We start from the raw sequence: 22,531 nt of genomic DNA, 5'->3' as shown, positions 1-22,531 counted from the left end.
TTGGTTTGGGGGCAGCATCTGAAGTAGCCATACAAAGTCTGGAGCGGCTGGAGTGAAGTTCGAAGGGGAGCAGAAGGAAGCAGTTCCCTACTTAGCAACTCTATGAGCACAGGCATGTCCCTTCTCCTCACTGGGGACCCTGACAAGGCCTCCCCTGCTCCCACAGGGCTGTTGTGAGGATTAGAGAAGATGAGGGGCGTGCGGGGCTCTGCTCACTTTGGGGCTGGGCTGTGTACACGGAAGGCCTGTTTTTATCTACTCAGCCTGTCAGAGCCCAGCTGTGCTCCCAGGAGGGGGCAGGGGACGGGGCGGGGGGAGGGAGGTGGCTACAGCAGGGGCACAAACTGGCAAAATCTCGCCCTCAGACCTGCTTGTTTGACCCAGAGTGCTAAGAAGAAATTTTTAAAGGAATTAACTGGTCGACATTTGAAAATTGTAAGATTTCATGTGCAAAATCAGATTTCCAGATTCTCTTAGAAAACTAGAATTTGGCAATCTGAGCATGCTTCCTGCATGCCAACAGTCAGCTGGAGCCAAGCAGTGGCTGCCTTCTTGGATGGGGGTGCACTCTCCAACGAGCCACAATCTCCACCCTTCCCTATGGGGTCCTGGGCACTGAAGCTGGCTGCCCATTACTATTGATCATTGAAGGTTTTTCTTGTAGCCAGCTTCTCATGTAGGCTATCCCCTTGGCCTCTAGCCACCTGACTTTTGACACTTGACCTAGATGCTGAGAAGGGTGGGAGATGACCTCACACACATCAAGCCTGTAGTATGTTTACTATGCGCAGGCCCCATACACCTTCCAGGCAGGTGCTGTGTTCTTATTTTCCAGAAGTGGACACTGAGAGGCAGGCATGGCCCAGTGGGTAACACGCCTCTTCTGAAAGCGCCACCCGCCCCCCCACCCCCCGGAAGAGTTTGGCTTCTCAGTTCCCAGCTTGCTGTTTTCTGACATGCTAGAAGGTCTGGGGTAGGGACAAAGAGCCTGGTCAGGGCATTAGAAAGATGTGGCGTCAGGTGCCAGTTTGGTCACTGACTTGCTCCATGAATTTGAGTGAATATTTCCAGTCTGGGCCTCAGTCTGTGAAGTGGGGGAAGGGATGTAGTTATATCTAGAATCGCTGGCCCAGCCCTGGGTTTAAGATCTGCCAAGACACCATTCTCAGAGGCTCTGCTGCTCACAGTTCTACCGGGTGCTTCCTGGCTCTTGATGGAGCCTCAGTATCCTCAAGCCACTTCTCCAAGAGGCAGCCCAGGTCCCTAACCCCCTCCTTATGCCCTACCCTCTCACTGGAACCCAGCTCCATCACTTTCCCCACTGTGTGCTCAGCCCTGGGCCCAGCACTCTCAGGCTTATTTTGTCATCTAGACTCCACAACGATCTCATGGCGGGGGGTGGGGGGGCATTATCATCCCATTTCACAGATGAAGACACTGAAGTCAAAGGGAAAAAAGACTTGACCAAGGGCACACAGCTGGTGCCGGGGGCTGTAGTTCAGAGCCTGTTGTGTCTCAACCCAAATCCTGGGTTCTTCCTGCTTGTATCAGCTAAGATTTTGGACACTGACGCTTGGCTCTTAAAGTCCCTTTCTGCTTTTTGGGGTCAGGCCAAGGGTCCTCCTGATCCCTTGGACCTGAGGAAGCATGTCCCAACAGACACACGCCCACCAAGATGAGCAGATAAGCCTGCACACTTATGTGGCCTGACTGAGGTAGAAGATTGAAATGATTCCCTAGGTGTGTGGGCCAGCTCACCTCGCATGCAGAGGAGCATGCAGACTGCTTATGGATGTCTATGCCAGCTTAAGCCAGCCTGGAGAGGCAGGACCTGGCTCCTGCATTCTGCTCAAGAAAAGCTTGCGTGTGTATACATGCAACTTGTATGTGCAGAATGGCCTATGTATTTATGTCTTGTGGGGGCCACTTGGACCCTGTGGGTGTACACACGTGTGGCCACATGGCCTCAGGGTCTCACTCATGGAGAGCTGGCCTGGCTGTAGGCACAGGTGCTTGGGCAGGGGAGCCCCTGTGAATTCTTCTTCCAGCCCAGAGACCTGGCCAGTCCGTTCCTTCTTCTCTATATGAAGCAAGGGCTGCCAGGCACCTGCAAACACCTCCTCCCATGGTGATGAGACCAACAAAGGCTTGCAGTACTCCAGAAGGTGTGAGTGTATGCCTGTGTGTGTGTCTGACAATCTGGGTCTGCTGCCCCTCACCCTCTCCGCCCCTTGTCTCCTAGTATCCTTGGAGCAGCAAAGCTTCCTGCCTAGGGCCGTAGGGGAGAAAGAGTCTAGCAAAGGGTGATAGCCATACCTTTTTCCAGAAATGGACCCAGACCATCCATCCGTTCATCCACAAGAGGGCAAGAGTGGACAATCAGGGGTGCACATACTTGGGCTGAGTGAGTGCAGGGGATGGGCAGCAAGCTAAGATATGGAGAGTGTGGGAGAGGGAGTGTGTGCACAGCCTACTCCAGGGTCTAGGTGTACGTGAGGGATACCATGAGCAAATGAGAATGGGCAGAAGCAGGTCAGAGCAGGGTGGCTGTGAGTGTGTTGTGATAAGGGACTATTGTTGAGTTGGGTGTTCTGTGATAGGCAATGGCTGGTGTGAATGCGTAGCTATGCCTGGGTATATACGCAAGGCTCCCACTTAGTGTACTGGGTGGGTGCACAGGTGGCCGTGTGTATGAGTAGGATGGAATGACCAAGGGCCATAGTGTGTGTGTGTGTGTGTGTGTGTGTGTGTGCGTGTGTGTGTGTGAGAGAGAGAGAGAGAGAGAGAGAGAGAGAAGATCGTGGCCTCACCCGGGAGTGGGATGCCCATGTATGAACGCGGTGAGTGTGTAATGGGGTGTGTGATGGTGCCCCAGAGTGTATGCCATACTGAGTGTGCGACAGCGAGTGTGCTCAGTAGTGCCGGTGGTTTCAGTGGAGCCACTCGAGCACAGAGCTCGCTCCAGGGGGCATATGAATCAACGCGGGTGGACCCCCTTCCCCGCGGTGGCGGGAAGCGCCCCCTCCCGCACAACCCTGTCGAACAATGCGGCCGCACGCGGCGAGGCCGGGCGCAGGGTCCGGGTCCTACACACAGGGAGGGTTGGCCCTCAAGGTCCCTCGAGCGCCGGGCCCCAGGCTGCGGGACCCGCCCCCGCCCCGCCCCACCCCTGCGAGGAGCCTGGAAATGGACACCCGCCGCCCCCGGCCGCGCGCGCACACACACACCGGCGCACGCTGGGCACACGCCTCGCACGGTGCGCGAGCCCCGCCACCCAGGTGGTTCCAGGACCCTGGACAGCGGCTCTGGGGCGGCCGCGGGCAGAGGAATGGGGTCGCTGCCGCCCGCCCATAGCGGGCAGCAGGTGCGGGCTCGGCACCTACCCTGCTGTGCCACCGCTCGTCTCCTTGGCGCGCTGCACTCCAGCTCCAGCCGCTGCCGCTGCCGCTGCCGCCGCCGCCCGAGCGGCCTCGGCTGCCTCCGGCGGGGCTGGCGGGCGGACCCGCGGACTCCGCGCCGCCGTCCCCCGCGCCGGCTCCGCGCTCCCGCCCAGCGCCCCGCCCCGGGCATGCGCGCTGGCCGACTAGCGGTCTCCGAAGCCGGGAGGGGGCGGTGCCGGCGAGGACTCGGAGGCCGGAGAGAGGGAGGGGTGCCCTTAGCCCCTCGCTCCTCACCGAGGTTCCCGGGCTCCTGGGTTCCCCGCCCCTCTCGACCGGGTTCCCATTTCACAGACAGGGAGACTGAGGGGCGGAGCGACTGTCCATTTGCCGCGCGTATTGAGGGCGGGGCGCGCTGCTCGTCAGGTTTCACTCAATCCAGCCCCGCGAACACCCTCTACTTGTATTACCGAGGAGGAAATTGGGACTCAGAGAGGGAAAGCCATTTGTCCAAAGACACGCAGCGCCTGGAAAGGGACCCGGGTCGGCGCGATCTCCGAAATCCACCTGCGCGGAAATTTCCCGCCTCCGCCTTGGCCGCACTTCCGGCCGTCTCTCCCCGCACCGCGCCCCGCCCCTGCCCCTTTGTCTCGCCGCCGCCCACGCTCCCACGAGTTGAGGCTACACGAGTAGGGTCGGAGGGAGGCGCCTTGATTCCCTCGCTACGGGCCTCCCCAGCCAGAGTGCCCGCCCACTCTCTGGTCTGTGCAAGCTCGGTTCTCTTCCCTCTGGGTACCCTTGAGCAAGTTTCACCTTTTTGAGCCTCAGTTTCCCAATCTATAAAATGGGACCAACATTAATCATCTCACAGTAGTCTTGGAAAGATGAAGGAACCTGAAGTAGCTGTTCAGGGGCTTCCAGATGAATATGAATTGCCAAGGACATGAGGCCTTCTTGACGTTTCTCCTCAGAAAGAGGAGATAGTCCCCTCCTCTTTGACTTCCCAGAGGAGAACAAATAATTCTGCAATTGCCGAGAGGTGATAAAACCTTCTCACCTGCACCTTGAAACCACCTATTAAAAATGGTGACAACTAACGTTAATGTAACGCTTATTTAGGAGTAGACACCGTTCTAAGTTTTTGTTACAGGTGTCATATAATTTCAATTTCCAATCACTTAGGAACAATACTTATATATTATATTCCCATTTTTCAGATAAGAAGCCTGAGATAGTGATGGGTTAATTGTCTGGGTTCACACACCTAGTTAATGGCGGAGCTAACTCCTGAAACCTCACACTAAACCCCTAGTTTCTATTCCTCCCGCTTACCTAGTGAACCGTAAATCACCGTTATCTTTTTTAAAATCATTTTTAAAATCCAGGTGCTAAAAGAAGAAGGTCTATCCAACCGGCGTTTTCAGCCAACATCCCGGAGAAGCAGAAAACCTCAGGGTACAGGACCAGTGTTCAGCACCACGGACAACAACCACACAAGGGCTGCTTCCTAACGTTTCAGGCCCTGAAAATTGCTCATTCATGCCCACAAAAGCACTTCGCTTCACAGTTTACAAACCCTATTCTACATCCATCGTTTCATTTTATTCCCTCTACAATCCTCCCAGGTAAACATTATCAGCCCCATGATACGGATGAAGACATCGAGTCTTGGGGAGGTTTATAAAACACGAAAAGTGGCAAGAACCAACCTGTGACCTAAAAAGTCCCCCTGGGGCAGGGTGAGGGTGGATAGGAGTAGAACCAGGGCATGAGTGAGGAAGCCGTGAAGTTGTCCACGTGAGAGATGATGATGCCTGAACCATGGCACTGCTTGTTGGGATGGATGAGGGGACAGGTTTGATACCTATTTAGGGGTAAAGCCAATAGGCCTTGGTCATGGATGGTTGTGGCTGTGAGGGGAGAGAGGATTCTGCTGCTTCTCTGAAGTTCTGCCTTGCAGAGATGACTGGATGGAGGACAGATACCGATGAGCCCTGGGAAAGAATGTGGGGTGGCCGTGCTGAGACATCTGAATCCAAACCTGAGATCTGGAGTAGTCCAGGCTGGAAACAGACCAGGTTTCTGGTGACGGAAGTCACAAGAGGGGTGTCAGTATGTGAAGGAAGGGTATAGACCAAATAAGGTGAGACAAGGGCCCCACATCCACCCTGAGGAATGCCAACATTAAGGTACCAGCTAGGAAAAGACTGCAAAGAAAAATGAGAAATAGTAGTCTGATAAACCAGAAGAAACTCAGGATAATGATGTCTCAGAAGCTAAGGGAAGAGAATGTTACAGAAGGAAGGTACGGTCAACTGTATCAGGAAGACAAGATATAGCCTGAGAGGCGATCTCTGGACTTGCAAAGAGGGTAATGGAAATTTAATGAAAGCACAGTGAGTGGAGCGGTGGGGGTGGAAGGCAGACTTGGGGTGGGGGAACTGATGTATAAATTGGAGTAAAGAAGTAGAGAGAGCAAGTAGATGACTCTCTCAGAAAATTTGGGCTTGAAGGGAGACAGGCAATATCATAATCTCTAGAGTGGGATAGGAGGTTAAGTTGAGGAGATTTGGAGGCATTTGAATTCTGATGAGAGAGGCCAGTAGTGAGGGAAAGGAAAGATGCCAGGAAGGGAGAGCATAATGACTAGGCCCAGATGCTCAGGATGGAAGAAGAGGATGGGATCCAGAGTCCTGGGGCAGCTCACAGACCCTGAGATGAAGATTGAGGGAATGTGGTTTATTGGGGAGGTGTAGGGACACCAGCAGGGCAGTGGAAAGGTGACCCAGGAGGGGAAGGCATCCAATAAGAGGTGGTTATTAAGCCAGCTACCCCAGTGGGTGGCTGAAGCTTAATCCTACAGGAAGTTTTAGAAAATGGGGTAAATGTACACCTCAGAATTCCTGTGGCTGAAGGCAGAGGAGCTGGTGTATTTATATCCCAGCACCTGGCAGACATTGATGAAGGGCCAACCCGTGGAGCTGTGTGTTAATTCCCAGGCACTTCTGGCCCACAGTACATGTGGATAAAGTGGGTTCCAAAACCCAGGGGCAGATTTTTGACAAAGATTCAGGTACCACCTGTTGGGAGTCTAGCTGGCGGGTACAGAAATTGTAAGGGCATCTGAAGGCATGTGGTCAGAGATCCAGCTGTGTCTGCTACATGGGCACAGTCAGGGCCTCTTTCCACCTGTGCCCTTTGTCACACTCTCCAACCACTTTTGTTCCATGCAAACTTATTGATATAAACATGCTTAAAAATGAAAATTTCCAGACAACAAAATAAAACACTTGCTAAGACAGAGTGAGAGCTCAAAAAGCGCATAGAAGTAGGCAGTGTGGGTTCAGATCCTGACTCTGACGGCTACTAGCTATGTAGCCTTGATTGAAGTCTGTCTGAGCCTCAACATCATCCTATGTACGTCAGCTCTCCAACCTCTGAAGAGGATATAGGGAGAAATAAAACCACCAAGCACTAAGCATAGTGTAACACTCATGGTAGATGCAAGGGTTATGGCAGGCCCAGCTCTGTGCACCCTTTTCTGACCACAGCACCTCCATTTGCCTTGGGGAACCACCTTCCCGCTCCAGCCCATGTGGTGGGGTAGGACGGGCCTCACTGCCAGCTTTAGGAGTGGGCAGTGACCTAGGCCTGGCCAACCACTGCACAGTGATTAGTTCTGGGGTTGGGGCCAGAGCACAGGGACCACAGCCAGAGCAACTGGCTCTCACATTTGCCTGGAGCTTTGGGGGCTGCTAAATTGGTGTGTTGTCTACCTAGAGCTGCTGAGGGGTCATCTTCGTCCCTATGTGGAGTGAATCTGCCTGGGCCTGGGTTATGACTCATCCTGGGGTTTGGGCTCATCCTGTAAAAACTAACATGGTCACCACACCCGTGTGAGTGTGTGTGCGCACGTACCTCGGGTTGGTTTGCTGCTGGGAAGCCACACACGCTCGTACGCACCAGAAGATAAACAAGTGCCTGCAGCTCCTTGGCTGGCGCCCAGGCTGGGGGCGGAATAAACAATCCCAGTGACTTTCTGAAAAGCAAGCGTGTGTGGCAACAGGCGCCATGGAGACAAGCAGCCTGTACCAGAGCAGAGACGGCAGCCAACCCCCAACTCCATGCGCGCACACACACGTACCCCTCGTGCTCTCTCATGTTCATAGCCACTCCATCAAACACAGTCCCCCTTTCACGCCTATTCCAGATCTGCTTGAGGTTAAAGGCTTTCGAGAAAGTGAGATTCCCAATACAGCAGCATCCGCAGTTTCTCAGTTCCTTTGCCTGAGCGCTCGTCGTGGTCTAGGCTGAATTTCAGCAAATCATGGCCTCTGGGGAAGGTGTGATATGGGGGGGGGGGGATCATATGGCAGACAGTGCCATATAAACCCACTTTCTGAAGAGTTCTTATCTTTGCTTCAGACACACACACACACACACACACACACACACACACACACATACACTACACATTCACTCAGTCCTGTAAGAAACACTCATCCAGATCCCCTACCCACCTGGGCTTGTACAGACACACAGGAATACAAACACTCAGATACGTGTCCATCCTCATGCAAGCACTGTATAATCCAATATACGCTAGATGATGATGGTGGTGGTAGTATTGTACCATTCACTGGCTGCCTAAATGTTTTACAGTCATCATCTTATTACGTTTAATACTTAAGTGGGGGTGCTGGGCGGCTTAGTTGGTTAGGCATCTGACTCTTGATTTTGGCTTTGGTCATGATTTCACGGTTTGTGAGATTGAGCCCCGTGTTGGGCTCTGCGCTGACAGTGCAGAGCCTACTTGGGATTGTCTTTCTCTCTCTCTCTCTACCCCCACCACTTGCGCCCATGCTCTCTCTCTCTCTCTCTCTCTCTCAAAATAAATAAACATTTTATTTTTTTAATGTTTATTTATTTTTGGAGGGAGAGAGAGAGAGAGAGAGAGAGAGAGAGAGAGAGAACATGAGCAGGAGAGGGGCAGAGAGGATCTGAAGCAGGCTCTGCACTGACAGCAGAGAGCCTGATACGGGGCTCCAACTCACGAACCATGAAATCATGACGTGAGCCGAAGTCAGATGTTGGATGCTTAACTGACTGAGTTACCCAGGTGCCCCAATGAATAAACATTTTAAAAACCACTTAAGGAAAACCATCTCAGATTGATATTATTATTCCTATTTCATAAGTGAGGAAACAGAAGTTCAGAGAGATTAAGTAACTTGCCAGGGTCACACAGCTAGAAAGTGACAGAGCTGGGAGCCAAACTTCTGCCCACACTATTAGCCCTTCTTCATTTAGTCAGATATACATGTGACACCCCATGAATGTGCAGGCAAGCACACACACACACACACACACACACACAGACGAAAACCTTACCTCTTCAGTCAGCCCAAATAGATGTCTATGGGGTCACCTCCCCACCCCACCTCTTCATATGCATCACACCCGGGCCCTCACAGCACTGCCCTATATTCATGAAAGCTCCTGGACTAGGCACCTCTGAGCACAGTCCACTGCCCACATAGGCCCCTCCCTCCCTCCCTCTGCCCAGCCCCCTTCCCCTGGCAGCTGCAGGCCCTGGCCCAGCTGGGGGCGGCCCTGGGATTTGGATGGGTGACTCAGGCTGAATCATGGCCCAGCTGCTCCTTGGCAGGCCTCTTCCCCATTCTGCCCAGAGTGCTTGTTTTGAAGGCAGAAGTGGGCCTTGGGATGGGGGACAGGAAGAAGGGGAAGCAGGGGATAGGGACAGGGAACAGGGGCACTTGAGAAAGAAAGAGGAATCAGGCACCTGGGGCTCCGTCCTCCACTGCTCAGTGGTTTGCAGGTGCTCTCAGGTGGTCTCCACCCTTGTCCTGCATTCTTCCAGGAAAAGAGGCCCTTCTTCCTGGACACAGGCTGTGGGCTCCCTCTCTGATCCCAGGGCCCACTTTGGTTCCCCTGCCCCATCTCTTGGCCCTGATGATAACAACAATAACACTATTTACTATTCTAAACTTAAAAAAATTGTTTTTAATGTTTGTTTATTTTTGAGAGAGAGAGAGAGAGAGAGTCAGAGTGCAAGCAGGAGAGTCAGAGAGAGAGGGAGACACAGAATCTGAAGCAGGTTCCAGGCTCTGAGCTGTCAGCACAGATCCCAATGCAGGGCTTGAGCTCACAAAGCATGAGATCATGACCTGAGCTAAAGTCGGATGCTTAATTGACTGAGCCACCCAGGTGCCCCAATATTTATTATTCTAATTGATCACTCACATGTTTCAGCAATCCACAGTCTGCAAAGCACTTTTTCATCAGTATCTCATTTAATTCTCTTATTAGTGCCATGGTGGAAATTAGTATCCTTACTTTTGAGCTGAGCACCCTGAAGCTCAAAGAGGTTCCACGAACTATCCAGGGTCACCCCGCTTGGTGAAATGACAGAGCCAGGAGCCAAGCTCAGGCTTCCTGGTCCAATCTGTGGAAGATAAGTGTTAGGGCCAGAGATGAGCTACAGCTGGGCATTGTGGGGCATGGTAGGAACATGGTAGGGGGACTGCGAGGTGGCATAGTGGGCCCATGGGGGGAGGCATGGTGAAACCATTGTTGGGGCATCGAAAGGGGCATGGTGGAGTGGCTTGGGAGGGGGCATTGTGGAGGTCATGGCAGAGGCATGATCGATTGCTTAGTGTGCAGCAGGATCATGACATTTTTCTCTACCCTCTGCAATTCATGGATCATGTTATTTTTTTAATACTTAAAAATTTTTCTTTTCAGTGTTTCAGGACAATATCCCAAGTCTAAAAAATCCAGAGCTGCGGAGTTTCTACTGAGAAGACTTCAGCTGTGGGTCCTTTGCTTACCAAAGCCTCAGTTTCCTCATCTGAAGAAATGGGTGCAGGCCTCTGGCAGGGTAGGCTATTGAGAGGCAGAAATGAAATCACACGCATCATGCCCTTTAGAGGCTGTGAAGGACTTCATAAAAGCTGTTGTTTTTTTACATTTTGATTTATCTTTTATAAAACAGCTGTGGGTGCTGGGCAGAGGGCGGAGTGGCTTTCTGGGAGCCTGGGGGCGGTGCTGAGAGGGGGAGTGGGTGACAGCTCTTCCTTCCCCCCTGCCTGGGCTCGGGCCTGGCCTTCCCCCACCCTCAGCCCAGAGCCAGTTTCTAGGCAACAGGATGGATGCAGGGATGGTTCGGAGGGGAGAGAGCTATAAATAGGGAAGGGAGAAAACAAAAATAAAGTTCCAGAGAAAGCTGTGGAACCACATTACTAGGGATGGGGGTGGGGAGACCGGGAGGGAGACAGGCGAATGGTGGGAACACCAGGACAGCCCCCAGCTCTTCATCGGGGGAAGAGGGCAATTTTCAGATTAGCCAGCCAGCAAAGACCCTCTGAGTGCTAATATGGGTGCGGTGTGGGGTGTGGGTTCTCTGTGCACAGCTGGGTGGCACAGGGGTGATGAGGAGAAATAAATCACTTCTGGTTGGAGGGCTACGGACTAAGATCAGAGGAGGGAAGGATTTCAACAGGTAGAGGTGGAACTGTCCAGGCAGAAGAAAGAGCACTGGCAAAGGAAGGGAAGGAGTGGGTCAGGTGAGGCGGGGCTGGCCAACAGAGAGGTGGCCCCTTGCTCCCCAGCTCTTCCCATGCCAACCTCCTTTTCATTAAGGTTTCAGCTCTAACCTCACCTCAGATGCCTGACTTGACCACCCCAATTTTACACTGGTCACCAACCCCTCCTTGTCAGATCCTATCACATCACTCTGTTTTATGTTTGTCATAAAACTCAAAATTATCTTATTCCAAGTATTCGTGGATCCAGAGGATGTGAGCTCTCTCAAGGCATCGACCTGCAGCCCCTCACTTCTAAGAACAGAGCAGGCATTGTTGAACGACTAAATAATCACACATGACACACTCAAGCAACATCCATGTACACGTGTAGACGCAGATACACCTGCATCACATAGGTAAGTGTGCCCACACAGCTCAACCCCTTTCATCTCACTTCGGGCTCCATGAAATTGCACAAGTGTCTGTTATTTCTGCTCTGTGGCTGCCTCCATGTTTCCCTATTGTTGGTGTTTTTTTGTCTCCCCCAGAGAAAGTCGTTTTGGAAAATTCCAAAGGAGGTGAGCTTTGGACTCAGGCTTGGGGCTGAATGTGGACTTTGCCACTTCCCAGAAATATGACCTAGGACAGGTAACTTTGCCTGTCTGGCCTCCATTCTCTCATCCATAAACTTGGCTTTAAAATAACAAGGAATCCTTGAGGATGGTTTCAAGTAAAATAATGGAGACAAGTGTTGGATGCTGGGGACATACTGGGCACTTGAGAAATGGTTCCATCCCTTCATAAGGGAGGAACCCATCAGCGGTGTCCTCTCACGTGTGTACCCACAGTCAGGACTGCCCTCTGACACAGGGCTGGTATCTTCCACTGATGCATCTGGGCCTGTGCCTGGAATGCATTTAAAGTGACCCTGTCAGATGACAACATTGGTCTCTGAGCAGAAAACCAGGTTCAGAAAACCAGCTGCGTGGCTTGGCACTCAGGAAGGAAGAATAAACCTCCCCATAAGCCAGATGGTGTACCTGATTTTAGCATCTAAAAATGGGGATCAGGTGATGGTAGCTGGAAAAGAGGTGGCAAACTTACATTCTTTACCAGCCAGGTAGTTCATTAAAATGAGTGAAGTGGATGAGATGAATACAATAGGGAGGGAAAGGGACTGTCATTAACTGGAATCAAATGAGAAACCTTTAAACCTTGTGCCAGCACATTAAACATCTCCACAGGCCAAGGTTAACGTGAAGGCCACGATCTGCAATCCCTGCAAACTATGAGTTTGTAAATAGTATCTTAATTCAGTCAAAAGGGATCTGAGATCCTGGCACCCACACGTTGAATCAGAGAATCTTGAGCCCACCGGTTTGTTCTCCCTACGCACACGTCTGCCAGCTGCCTCCTACTTCCGGAAATCATGGCTCGCATACTGCAGGCCAAGGTGACCCGAACGGACGGGTCTCTTGCAGCTTTCAAGGCCTACGCGGCCCTGGCACCATCTCCAGGCCCCAACGACTCAGGGAAAGACGAAGCGCTAACACCTAGGAGTTGATTAAATAGAGCAAGCTCCTACCAGCCCCGGGGTCTAAAGGGCGAGGCAGGGCTAAAGTCGGAAAGGAGGTCGCATCCGGGAGAAAAGGGGGTGACGTCTTGCGCAGACCAGGTTAGGGGCCCCTGCGGCAAAGCAAAGCGGGGCTTCCGCAAGGGCGGGGGCGGGGCCTCCGTTCGAGCCAGGTTTAGAGAGCCACTGCGGCAAAAGAGGCCGCAGCGCTGCACCGGTGGGGGCGGAGCCTCAGCTGGCGCTTCTATGCCAATCAGAACAGCGCCTTCCCCTGCCGGAGGCCGAGCCTTTGCGCCTCACCGCGGCGTCTCCGCCCCCTTCTTCCCCACACCTAGACGGTGTTGGGGGCCCTCTAGTGCCGATCCTGATCCTCTCAGGGCTCCTGGCCGGCCTCCCAGCTTTCTGCGTACCTTCGCCCACCTCAGCCGAAGCCGAAAACCTTCAGATGCCTTTCCAGGAGGGATAGAACATCGGTTGCCCGAGCTCTGCCTCCTTCTGGGGCAACTGCCATTCCCCTTACCCTTGGGTGGGTTTTTCTGTGTTAGTCAGGTGTGCGCTGCGGGATGCACCTGTAAACGCTCTGCTCCCGCCCAAGCGGGGTCTTTCAGTGCCCGCGCTGCTGGTTTCCGAGGGCTCCTCTGCGGCGCGCGTGTGACTGAGTGCGAGCGCGAGTCTGCACGTGCCGATCAGTGTGTGTGCACGCGTGTCTGCTCGTGCGCGCCTGCTAAGGTGCGTACACTCGGGCTGGCGCGCAAGGACCAGGATACCCGTACACATGTCTGCGCGTGCGTTATCCTCCGCGTCCCTACTCTGAGTGTGCAGAGAGGTGTGAGCCCGTCCACCCTGCCCTGCTGCGTGCGGCTCAGCTTCCTTCCCTTGGCCTTGCACCCCAGCAGGAGCTTTGCGGTCCAGCAGGTGGCGCCTGAGGCCACCTTCACTCCTAGCCAACAGCAGTTCCCAGCCTGCGTAGACCCTCTCCCTCCAGGTCATCCCAGGGGAAGATAGGAGATGGAGAAACTGAGGCCCGAGGTGGTCAGTCTTGTACCTGGGCTGAGGGTGCCAGACCTGTAGTCTGGGACCTGGAAGCCGGTCGGCCGCCCCCACCCACCTCCCAACCCTGCCTTTGCCCATGCGGCGGCGGCTACAGACAGATTGGCTTTATTCGTGGACACGCGAAGGGGGGAGGCGCCCGGGCCCGCCCACCCAGGACACGCTCACACGGGGGGTGGGGGACTCTCCATGCCACAATCACGACACACGACGCCCGCGTTCGGACTGGGCCGGCTGAGGGAGGGGGCATGGCACAGCCTGGCTCCTGGTTTTGGTTTAAAAAAACAAAACAAAACAAAAAAAAAAACCACGTTCTTGGGATCGTTGTGGGAGTTGGGTGGGGGGCTCTGGGCTGCCCGGGGGGGCCCCTCGGAGAGTCTCTGTCAGGGATGTGTGGAGGGAGCCGTCGCTTTCTGATCTTCGTTTAAAAATACATAGAACATGCTACACCCGCGCAGACGTTGGACGGGATGCGGTGGGGAGGAGGGCAACATACGTGGGGGCAACAGCCCCGGCCCTGTCCGCGCCCCAGGATTGGACGCGGGCGGGTAGGACAGACAGATGGACAGACACCAACACAGGCTCCAAGGGAGCCCCTCGGAGCAAAGGAAGATCTCGTGTTTGGGGGGAAGGGGTAGAAGGACAGCCCTGGCTCTGGGGGGGTGGGGCAGGGGACAGGGAGGAAATTGTGCTGCTGGTGGGGGGCCGTCCTGGGCCCCTACGCCTCTGGCTCATACTCCTGATACTCCTCCTGCAGTAGAGGGATGGGGGATGGAGTGGGGAAGAGCAAAAGAGGAAGTGGTTGGAGACCAAGTGGCCAGGCTCTGGCCCTGAGACTCCTCCCCTTCAAGGAGGAACAGTGCACGCCCCTCTCCCTGGGCAGGGGAGAAACCTGGAAGCTGGGACTTTCCAGGGCAGGGGTGCCTGGGGCCCAGTGCTAGGCGCCATCTGTCCTCCCTCTCTGTTGCCACCTCCTAGGGCCTGGTTCTAGAAAAGGGGGGTATGAAGTTCCCTGGCCCAACCCTACCCTACCAGGGTCCTCCCACCCTAGCTGGGGATGGTGGCAATCTTCTAGGTTGCCCAAAGCCCCACCCAGCCCTGCCACCCCTCACCTGGGGTGTTTCCTCATAACTCTCCCCTTCTGGCTCCATCAGGGGCTCGATCAGTGGTTCCTCAGCAGCTTCCTGGGCCACTTCCTCTGGCTGCAGGCAGAGAAGGGACAGAGCCATGAGGGCAGCTGGAGATGCTCCTGAAATTTGTACCCTGGGAAGCTTTTGGCTGATTGGGGGAAGGCTGGGCTTTGTTGGCAGTACAACCAGAATTTCTCACTAAATTGTTTATTTGGAGTGCCTCAGAAGTGGAGTGAAGGTGTGAGGGGTGAAATCACCCCAGATCACCACGAAGCTGGGAGTGGAAAGGGGAAACAAGGCTCTCCATATCCGTCCCCTCAGTACCTGGTAGCCGCCTGTGCTTCCATCACTTGGATGGATGGGATGGGGAGAGAGCACGCTCAATCACCCATTTATCCCTGCCTGCCTTGTGTCAGCCTCTGCTGGGCATCAGGACCCCAGAGACAACCCTGGAGGCTCCTCTGGGCTGGAGGGAGATGGAAGCTCTGAGACAGGGCTGGGCAGGAGCTCTGAGCCATTCCCTTGCCACCTTCCACCCATCCCTCCCCCAGGGTCCTGTGTGGCCTGATTTCTTCAGCGGTTGCTATTTTAAGATAAGCTGGAAGCAACAGCTCATGGTGTTGCTTGGATGTGTGAGCTAAGACTCTCCCCTCCCCCCTGCATCTGCTGCCCAGATGGGTGCAGACCAGCAGGCACACAAGTAGGGGGTTGCCAGACACACGGCCAGCCACCTGCAGGTGAGCACATGTATGTGCACAAACACAAGACTGAGCTAGCTGCCCACAGCGCACACGATAACCTGGGGTGCGTGCACGGCTGCACAAGGCCACATATGGGCTGGCACACTCCTGGACCCCTGGGGGAATCTGTAGGTAGGGGGTATACCACCTCCCCATTTTCCACATATAACCACGGTCCCTCCCTACTGGGCAGAGGTAAGAATCTTGGGAGCCTGGGGGGCTGGCACTGAGAAGGCCTGCCTGACCACCTCTGTGGTCTGGTTGCCTTACCCCTATCCAGGTAGCTTTAGTTCTTTCACATTGCCAGTGTAGGTGGGCCCTGTGGGCACATGAGTTTATAGCTCCTGACCTGGCTCATTTCCCCCAGTGTACAGATGGGGTACACCAAGAGGGAGGTGGGGAAAAATTAGTTTGCTCAGAGTCACCCAGTATTAAAAATCCCAGCTTGTGGGGCACCTGGGTGGCTCAGTTGGTTAAGTGTCTGACTCTTGATTTTGACTCAGGTCATGATCTTGCAGTTTGTGAGTTTAAGCCCTGCATCAGGCTCCCTGCTGACAGTGAGGAGCCCTGCTTGGGATTCTCTCTCTCTGTCTCTCTCTGTTCCTTCCCTGCTCCCTCTCTTTCTTGCTCTCTCAAATAAATAAACTTTAAACCTTTTTTAAAAACAAATAGCTTGAGCACATCATTTGGAAACGACCCAAATGTCCAACAACAGTAGAATGGAGGTGTGCACTATGGCTAATCACACGATAGTTGATGTGTAACAAGAATGAAGAATGACAATGCATGCCACACATGGCTGAATCTCACAGTGTTGAGTGAAAGAAGCTACGTACAGAAGAGCATGTACTTGATGATAACATTTGTATGAAGTGGAAAAATACCCAACTCATTCATGGTGTCAGAAGTCAAGAAGCAATTACCCTTGGAGAGGGAGGCAGGGCCAGGACAAAGGCGAGGTGAATAAGGGTACAAATGTTAAGAAGGTACTCACTCTCAAGGCCATGCAAATGAGACCCGAGAATGAGTGTCCCCTTCAAATTTTGTGCCCCAGACACCTCACTCATCTTACCCTAGCCTGGGCCTGGGGGGTTTGGGACTGGAAGGAGGTCTAAGGCAGGCTTCTGAGGGGCTGATGATCTGTGTCTTGCTGTGGGTGCTGGTTACATGGGGGGGGGGGTTTCCCTCTATGAAAATTTCATGGGGTCGTGTGGTTTCTGCGTGTACGTTGTACCTCAGTAAAATGTTTACTTAAAAAACATCCCAGCCTGGCCACTCGCTATTTGGCATCAGGTTAAGTCACTTCACCGTGAACTCAGCTGCTTTGGATGGGAAATGAGAGTAGGAATGTGGGGAGGGTCCCACGATAATGCACACGAGCAGGCTGGGAAGTGGAGACACTCAGAAATGTGCATCCTGGACTTGCACGGGTTCCCCATGCCCGGTAACCCCAAAGGGCTGTTGTTTAAAGAGGAAATCCACGATCTTGAGCCCCCTTAGAGCAGAGGTATCACAAGTGCTGGTAGGAGGAAGGAGGCCTGAGAGAAATGGTTCTGTGCAAAGGCCTCTCACAAACAGCCTCGAGGCTGACAACTCAGACTCAGACCTGGATTTCTCAGCACCCCAGCTCCCAGCACAGGGGCCGGCCTTGTGGGGCACCAAGCTACTCCGGTGATGTAACCTGAGCTTATCCTCCCAACCACCTTCTTAGAGAGACAGGCAGGAACTGGGATCTTGGGCAAGTCACTTCACCTCTCTGGGCTTCAGTTCCTTCATCTATAAAGTGAGCTAGTTGTGGAGTTACTCCATGTAACGTGTCTAGAACACTGCCTGCCCGTACAAGACGTCAATGAATGGGAGCGGTCCCTGGAAATAATGATAAGAAACGGGAAGTCACACAGCTGGTAAAATGCATAGGCAGGACTTGAACCAGAACTTCTGAGTCAAGTCCCAGACTTCCAACAGGGGAAAGGACCAGTTGTGTAAAATGTCTGCAGTGAAGGGTGATGTGGGGTCTCCTCCTGGAGCCCAGTGGATACACTCATGCAGAATGTACCTTATCTCCCAAACCAAAAGTTGAAGAGACCCTCACGCCCACGAAGGCGGTCTGCACTTGTATGTGGACAGACACGGAGCACCTCACAGGAGGAATGTCTGGCAGACATATAGGACCACAGAGTGCACTGTCACGGTGGTGCACTCCCATGCACACCTGTGGTCACGTGCGCCCCTGGGGGCAGGTATGGATCACTCATACGATGGCAGGGCTATCATCTTTTACTAAGCACTCACTGAATGCAAGTCAGGCTCTTTACCTCAGTGGTTCTCAAAGTGTGGTCCTTGAACCTGCAGCATCAGCATCACCTGGGTACCTGTTAGAAATGCAAACTCTCGGGTCCCATCTCAGACCTGCAGAGTCAGAAATTCTAGGGATGTGGCCAACAGTCTGCCTTTTAACCTGACCTCCTGAAGATTCTGATGCGCACATAAGTTTTGAGAACCTCCAATATGTATTATCCCTAATCTATGTTAGAGCCCTATTGTATTCATCTTCTGTCTTAAAGCCAAAGAATCAGGCTCAGAGATGTGATGGGATCTGCCCAGGGTCACACAGTCAGGATGCAGTGGAGTTGGGATTCAAATCCAACTCTGCCGCGCTTCAGACATCACAGCTTTTACGCTGTAGTGTATTCTAATGAAAGTATTTGCCTTCATGCGCACGTGGACAGCCACTGTCACTCCCGCCTGGAGGGACATGCCTGCACAAATATGTGATGCATATTTCGCCCCTCCTCCATGGCCAACACTTGCTCATGCCTGCCCCGGGGCCTTTGCACATGCTGTCCCTACTGCCCGAAATACAATTCTCGCATGGCTTGCCTCATCCCTTGGGTGTCAGCTCAAATGTCACCTTGTCAGAGCAGCCCTCCCAACTAAAGCAGTCCCCTTACCGCTTGACTCTCTATCGCATCACCTTTGTCTTTTCTTCATAGCACTTATCCCTGTCTGAAACCATCTTGTTTATTGGTTGGCTTTTTACTGTCTATCTTCTCCCACTACAGTGTCAGGTCCATGAACATATTCACTGTGGCAACCCCTAGAATAATTCCTCTCTGGCATGGATACTTATTGAATGACAAGAAATGAATGAACAATCAGTGACATACAGACATGGCCCTAAGTGGTCGAGGTCACGCTCACAAGCAGGATACATGTATACAATCAGATCTGGGTCACTGCCACAGGAAGCACAACACCCATACACAACTTCATGCAGACTCATTCTGAGCTGAGTCTAGCAGGGCCCTGCAGAACGTGAGACAAGGTGTGGCACCCATACAGGTGTGCCTGCCTGGCGTGTGTGTGTGTGTGTGTGTGTGTGTGTGTGCGCACGCGTGTGCAAGGCGAGAGGAAAGCTCACCTTCAGATCAGTGGGAAATTCCTCCTTCTTCACCAGGCCTGTGGCTGCTGCAATGTTCCCAGCCCCAGAGAACACGGCTCCTCCAAGATGTGACGCCTGCTCCTTGGTTTTTTCAGCCACTGGAGCAGGTATAGGATTTGAGAAGGGGATTGGGGGCCAAGGTAAAGCAGACATAGATGCATCTGTCCCTCGTGGTGTCCCAGGGCTTGCCTCCCTCATGGAGCACACTCTCAGGAATCTTTGGGGGTACCCTTTTCCACCGCCAGCCCCCCACCTCCAGATCCCAGTCAGATCCCAGGCCCGAGGTGTGGGAAGGGGGCTGTGCCAGGGCTGGGCTGGTACCTGAGGCCACTCCTTGTACCACCCCCTCTCGAGTCTTGCTTCCTGCAGGGACAAAAAGGAGCACACATAAGGACTCCGAGCTGAGGGAACAGACACTCTGGCAAGCACGGGGTTTACAGAGTGGGCAGAGGGATCCAGACAACAGTGGGCATCCTGGCCTCATCACCGCCTCTTTGGGCCCCCAAATCCCACAGGTACATCCCTCATCACTGCACTGAACCCTCCACACCTGCTCCCTGAGGACTGCGAGTTCTCCCCCACAGTCTGCCCCTTCTCCACCTGAAATGATACCCGCACCCCTCTGGGGAAGGCCGCCTGAGAGCCAGCACTCTACTTCCCTGGTTTCATTTAACTATCCGACCAGGGTGAGCAGGTGGGGGTGGGGGTGGGGGTGGGGGTGGGGCTGGAGCTGGGAGGTTCGTATTTGGAAAGGTTCCTCTGGTGTCCTTGAGGCCTGACTGCCCACACCTCACCTATGGACACTCACCCCCGCCAGCTCCCACTCCATTCCAACTAAAGACTCTTCTCCTAACTGGGGTGCGAATTTCTCCTTCTGGCTGAAGTGAGGGGTCTCAGGTGCACGATGGGTGTCAGGGGGACTGACACCCATGGCATTGGCTAGGCCTTCTTGGGAGGGTAGCTGCTGGGAAAGGCAAGATGGTGTGATCTGACGTGGGGGGCAGGAGCCCTCAGGGAAGTGGGGAGTCTGCTATACTGAGGATCTGGCAGTGCAGGCAACAGCTGGCAGACCCCAGAATAGGTAAATGGGTGTCTAGTAGGGCTGAGGCTGGTGGAAGGAGGAGAGGGCAGCATGGGAAGGCAGGATCCTCCGGGCTAAGGTCAGCCAGACCGAGACAGCAGGGGGCGGGCTGCTTGTACACAATCATTCCTCCCACAAACATTTGTTGGCACCTTCTCTGTGCCCCGCCCCAGGCCAATGGCTCACTGTCGGATGGGGATAAGAGAAGGGCAGATTTGGTGTCCTGGAACTCATGTAGTGGGGAGGGGACTTCTAGCCTCCAAGGGTACGTGAAGGGGGGAGAGAGCACTGTCTGTGCCTTGACAAATGGGGAACAGGCAGATATGCAGAAAGGAGACTGGGGGTGGGGGTGGGGGTGGGGGCGGGGGTGGGGGAGGGTATCTCAGGCACCAGAAACCATGCGGACAGGTACAATGAGGTGTGCTTTCTGGACCTGCACAGAGCACATCAATGCTGTCTGTGCATCTGCAGAGATGGAAATACAGACTTGAGGTGGGACCATGAACTGCGGCTATAGGAAGCTGAGGTTTTAATGTGTAGGAACAGGGGGCCGTCAGGTGTTCCTGGGCAGGGGGAGGAGTAGGAGGTGCCAAACTAAGGGGAAGGGGGTGCTTTGAGTCTGTTAGCAGGGAGACTGTGTCAGGGTGCCAGGGATCCATATAGAAGTGAAAGGGCTGGGTAAGGGGAGGCAGGGGGGAGGCAGGGGGGAGGCAGGGGGGAGGCCAAAGCTGGGGCCTGGCAGGTGTGGGCTCAAGCCCCTGCCTTGTCTCCATCACCTGTGCCCTAGCTTCAGCTATACCAGCTCCCAGCAGGCCTCCCTGCATTTGGTCTCTCCCCAAAAGCCTGAGGAATCTTTCTACGCTGAAATCAGATCATGTCTGTCCCTAGCTTACCATCTCTCGTGGCAGTTGTAATAATCCTTTGCCCTGGCCCACAAGGGCTCTCTCATGAATTGGCTCTTGCCCATTTTTCTGATCTCATCCCCTACCATTGCTTCCTGCCCTCTGCTCTCCAGGCTTGTCTCCTTCAGGCCTTTTCTGCTTCCTCCACTCCCCTCCCCCACCCAGCTCCTTATTCTTTGGGGTTCAGCTCAAATGCCACCTCCTTGGGTTCCCCTACTGAAGTGGTCCCCATCCCAGCCACTTGATGTCACATGCCACTATGGGAATGATCTGTATCGCTATCCGGAAAGTCAGCAGCTCCTAGTACATAGATAGCAAGAAGTCAACAAACATTTTGCACATCGCCACAATCCCAAATCTGCCACAAACCTGGGCGAATTAACCAGCCCTCTTCAACACACATGAAGGGTAATTCTGCCTACTACACACTAGTAAGCCCTGAACCACCATATAAATTCAGTAATTGTCAGTTTGGGGCCCTGCATCCCCTTATGCCGATGACCCTGGGGGCTCCCTCTCCTCTCACCCTTGGGGTGAGAGATTTTAACCACTTGGTCTTTCTCCTGACACAGCTGGAAGCTGCTAGGAGGATGGACCCAGAGAGAGGGCAATGGTGCAACCACAGGCATTGGCAGGCAGGAAGACCCTCAGAGCAAGTCAGAGATGGAAGTAGCTGGAGAGGAGGGTCAACAGGGAGCCCCAGGAGGGAGGGCCTGCGAGGAGAGGGGCTTTGGAGTTTATAAAGCTTGGCTCGAACTCCAGCTTCAGGTTTCAGCAGCTGTGTGACCTTGAGCACCATAGTTAGACCTCTGTGGAATGGGCCGGGAGCAAAAAGTGAGGTAATGGGCATTATGGCACTTGACACAATACTTGGCAGAGAGTAAGGGCTCAACTCCAACTCCAGGTAACTATTAATCATGTGAAGAACCAGGGGGAAAATAAAAGGCTACCTGCTTTGACCAATACATGGGTCCCTGGCCATTCAGCTGAACCCCACCCTCACCAACTCTTCCCCCATTCCCCCCTCCCCATAGGTGTCATCACTGACCCAGGCTTCCTTCAGCTGGCTGTGTCCTCGGTGACCCCTGCTGACCCGGCCCCATCTGCTGACTCATATTCTCCTGCCCAGACCCCTCCCCCCCCCCCACACCCTCCCTCTAAGGACCCCAGCCACACTCCCTCCAAGGACCGGAACCGGTAGCCCCAAAGCCCTGCCCCTTGCCCACCGACGTAGAGGACGCCCTCCTTAGTCTTCTCCGCGGCCTCGGTGACCCCCTGCTTGGTTTTCTCAGCGGCGGCCACGACGCCCTCCTTGGCCATGGACAGGCCCTTCATGAACACGTCCATCCTGGCGGCCTGGGGAGGGCGAACACACGGGCACGGGTGCGCTGGCCACGCACCCTCACCCCAGCCCTTCCCCTTGGACGCCGGGTCCCCTCCCCTCCCTCCTGAGACCCCAGCGCTCTTCTGGACCGGGAGCCCCCTCCCGTCTTACCCCCTGCCCAGCGTGAGGCCACAGGGCCGCGACGAGTCCTAGCGTCCTTGAAACCCAGGGACGCGGGAGGATCCACTGCCTCGGTTATCCGGGGCCCTGCAACCTGCAGCCCCGAGGAACCGGGGTGCTGGGCTCGGCGCGCAGCCCTAGCGCCTGCCTGTACGTACACACACGACAGAGTCACACGACCATAC

The 22,531-nt window shown here is 54.2% G+C and overlaps 1 protein-coding gene across 1 annotated transcript; it reads right to left on the bottom strand.

Annotated features, from left to right (window-relative positions):
* Nucleotides 1-13,848: 13,848 nt before the first annotated feature.
* On the bottom strand, nt 13,849-22,189 carry SNCB (synuclein beta). Its single transcript, XM_007085518.3, has 5 exons — nt 22,069-22,189; nt 19,181-19,222; nt 18,839-18,957; nt 14,660-14,749; nt 13,849-14,298 (listed from the first exon to the last, which is right to left on the bottom strand). Exons 1-5 carry the CDS (start codon nt 22,187-22,189, stop codon nt 14,266-14,268), a joined length of 405 nt encoding a protein of 134 aa, XP_007085580.1. The 3' UTR covers nt 13,849-14,265.
* Between the last annotated feature and the right edge of the window lie 342 nt (nt 22,190-22,531).

This window comes from Panthera tigris, chromosome A1, assembly GCF_018350195.1.
Source record: "Panthera tigris isolate Pti1 chromosome A1, P.tigris_Pti1_mat1.1, whole genome shotgun sequence".
NCBI lineage: Eukaryota > Metazoa > Chordata > Mammalia > Carnivora > Felidae > Panthera > Panthera tigris.
Note: the sequence above shows the minus strand (reverse complement) of the source record. Positions and strands in the feature narration are given on the sequence as shown.

Bases quoted from the DNA above. Each gene is read 5' to 3' on its own strand.
- SNCB (XM_007085518.3), bottom strand. From the start codon at position 22,189: ATGGACGTGTTCATGAAGGGCCTGTCCATGGCCAAGGAGGGCGTCGTG. The intron at 19,223-22,068 runs GTGGGCAAGGGG...TTGTCCCTGCAG, and splicing joins GGAGGGCGTCCTCTACGTCG to GAAGCAAGACTCGAGAGGGG. The intron at 18,958-19,180 runs GTACCAGCCCAG...TACCTGCTCCAG, and splicing joins GGTACAAGGAGTGGCCTCAG to TGGCTGAAAAAACCAAGGAG.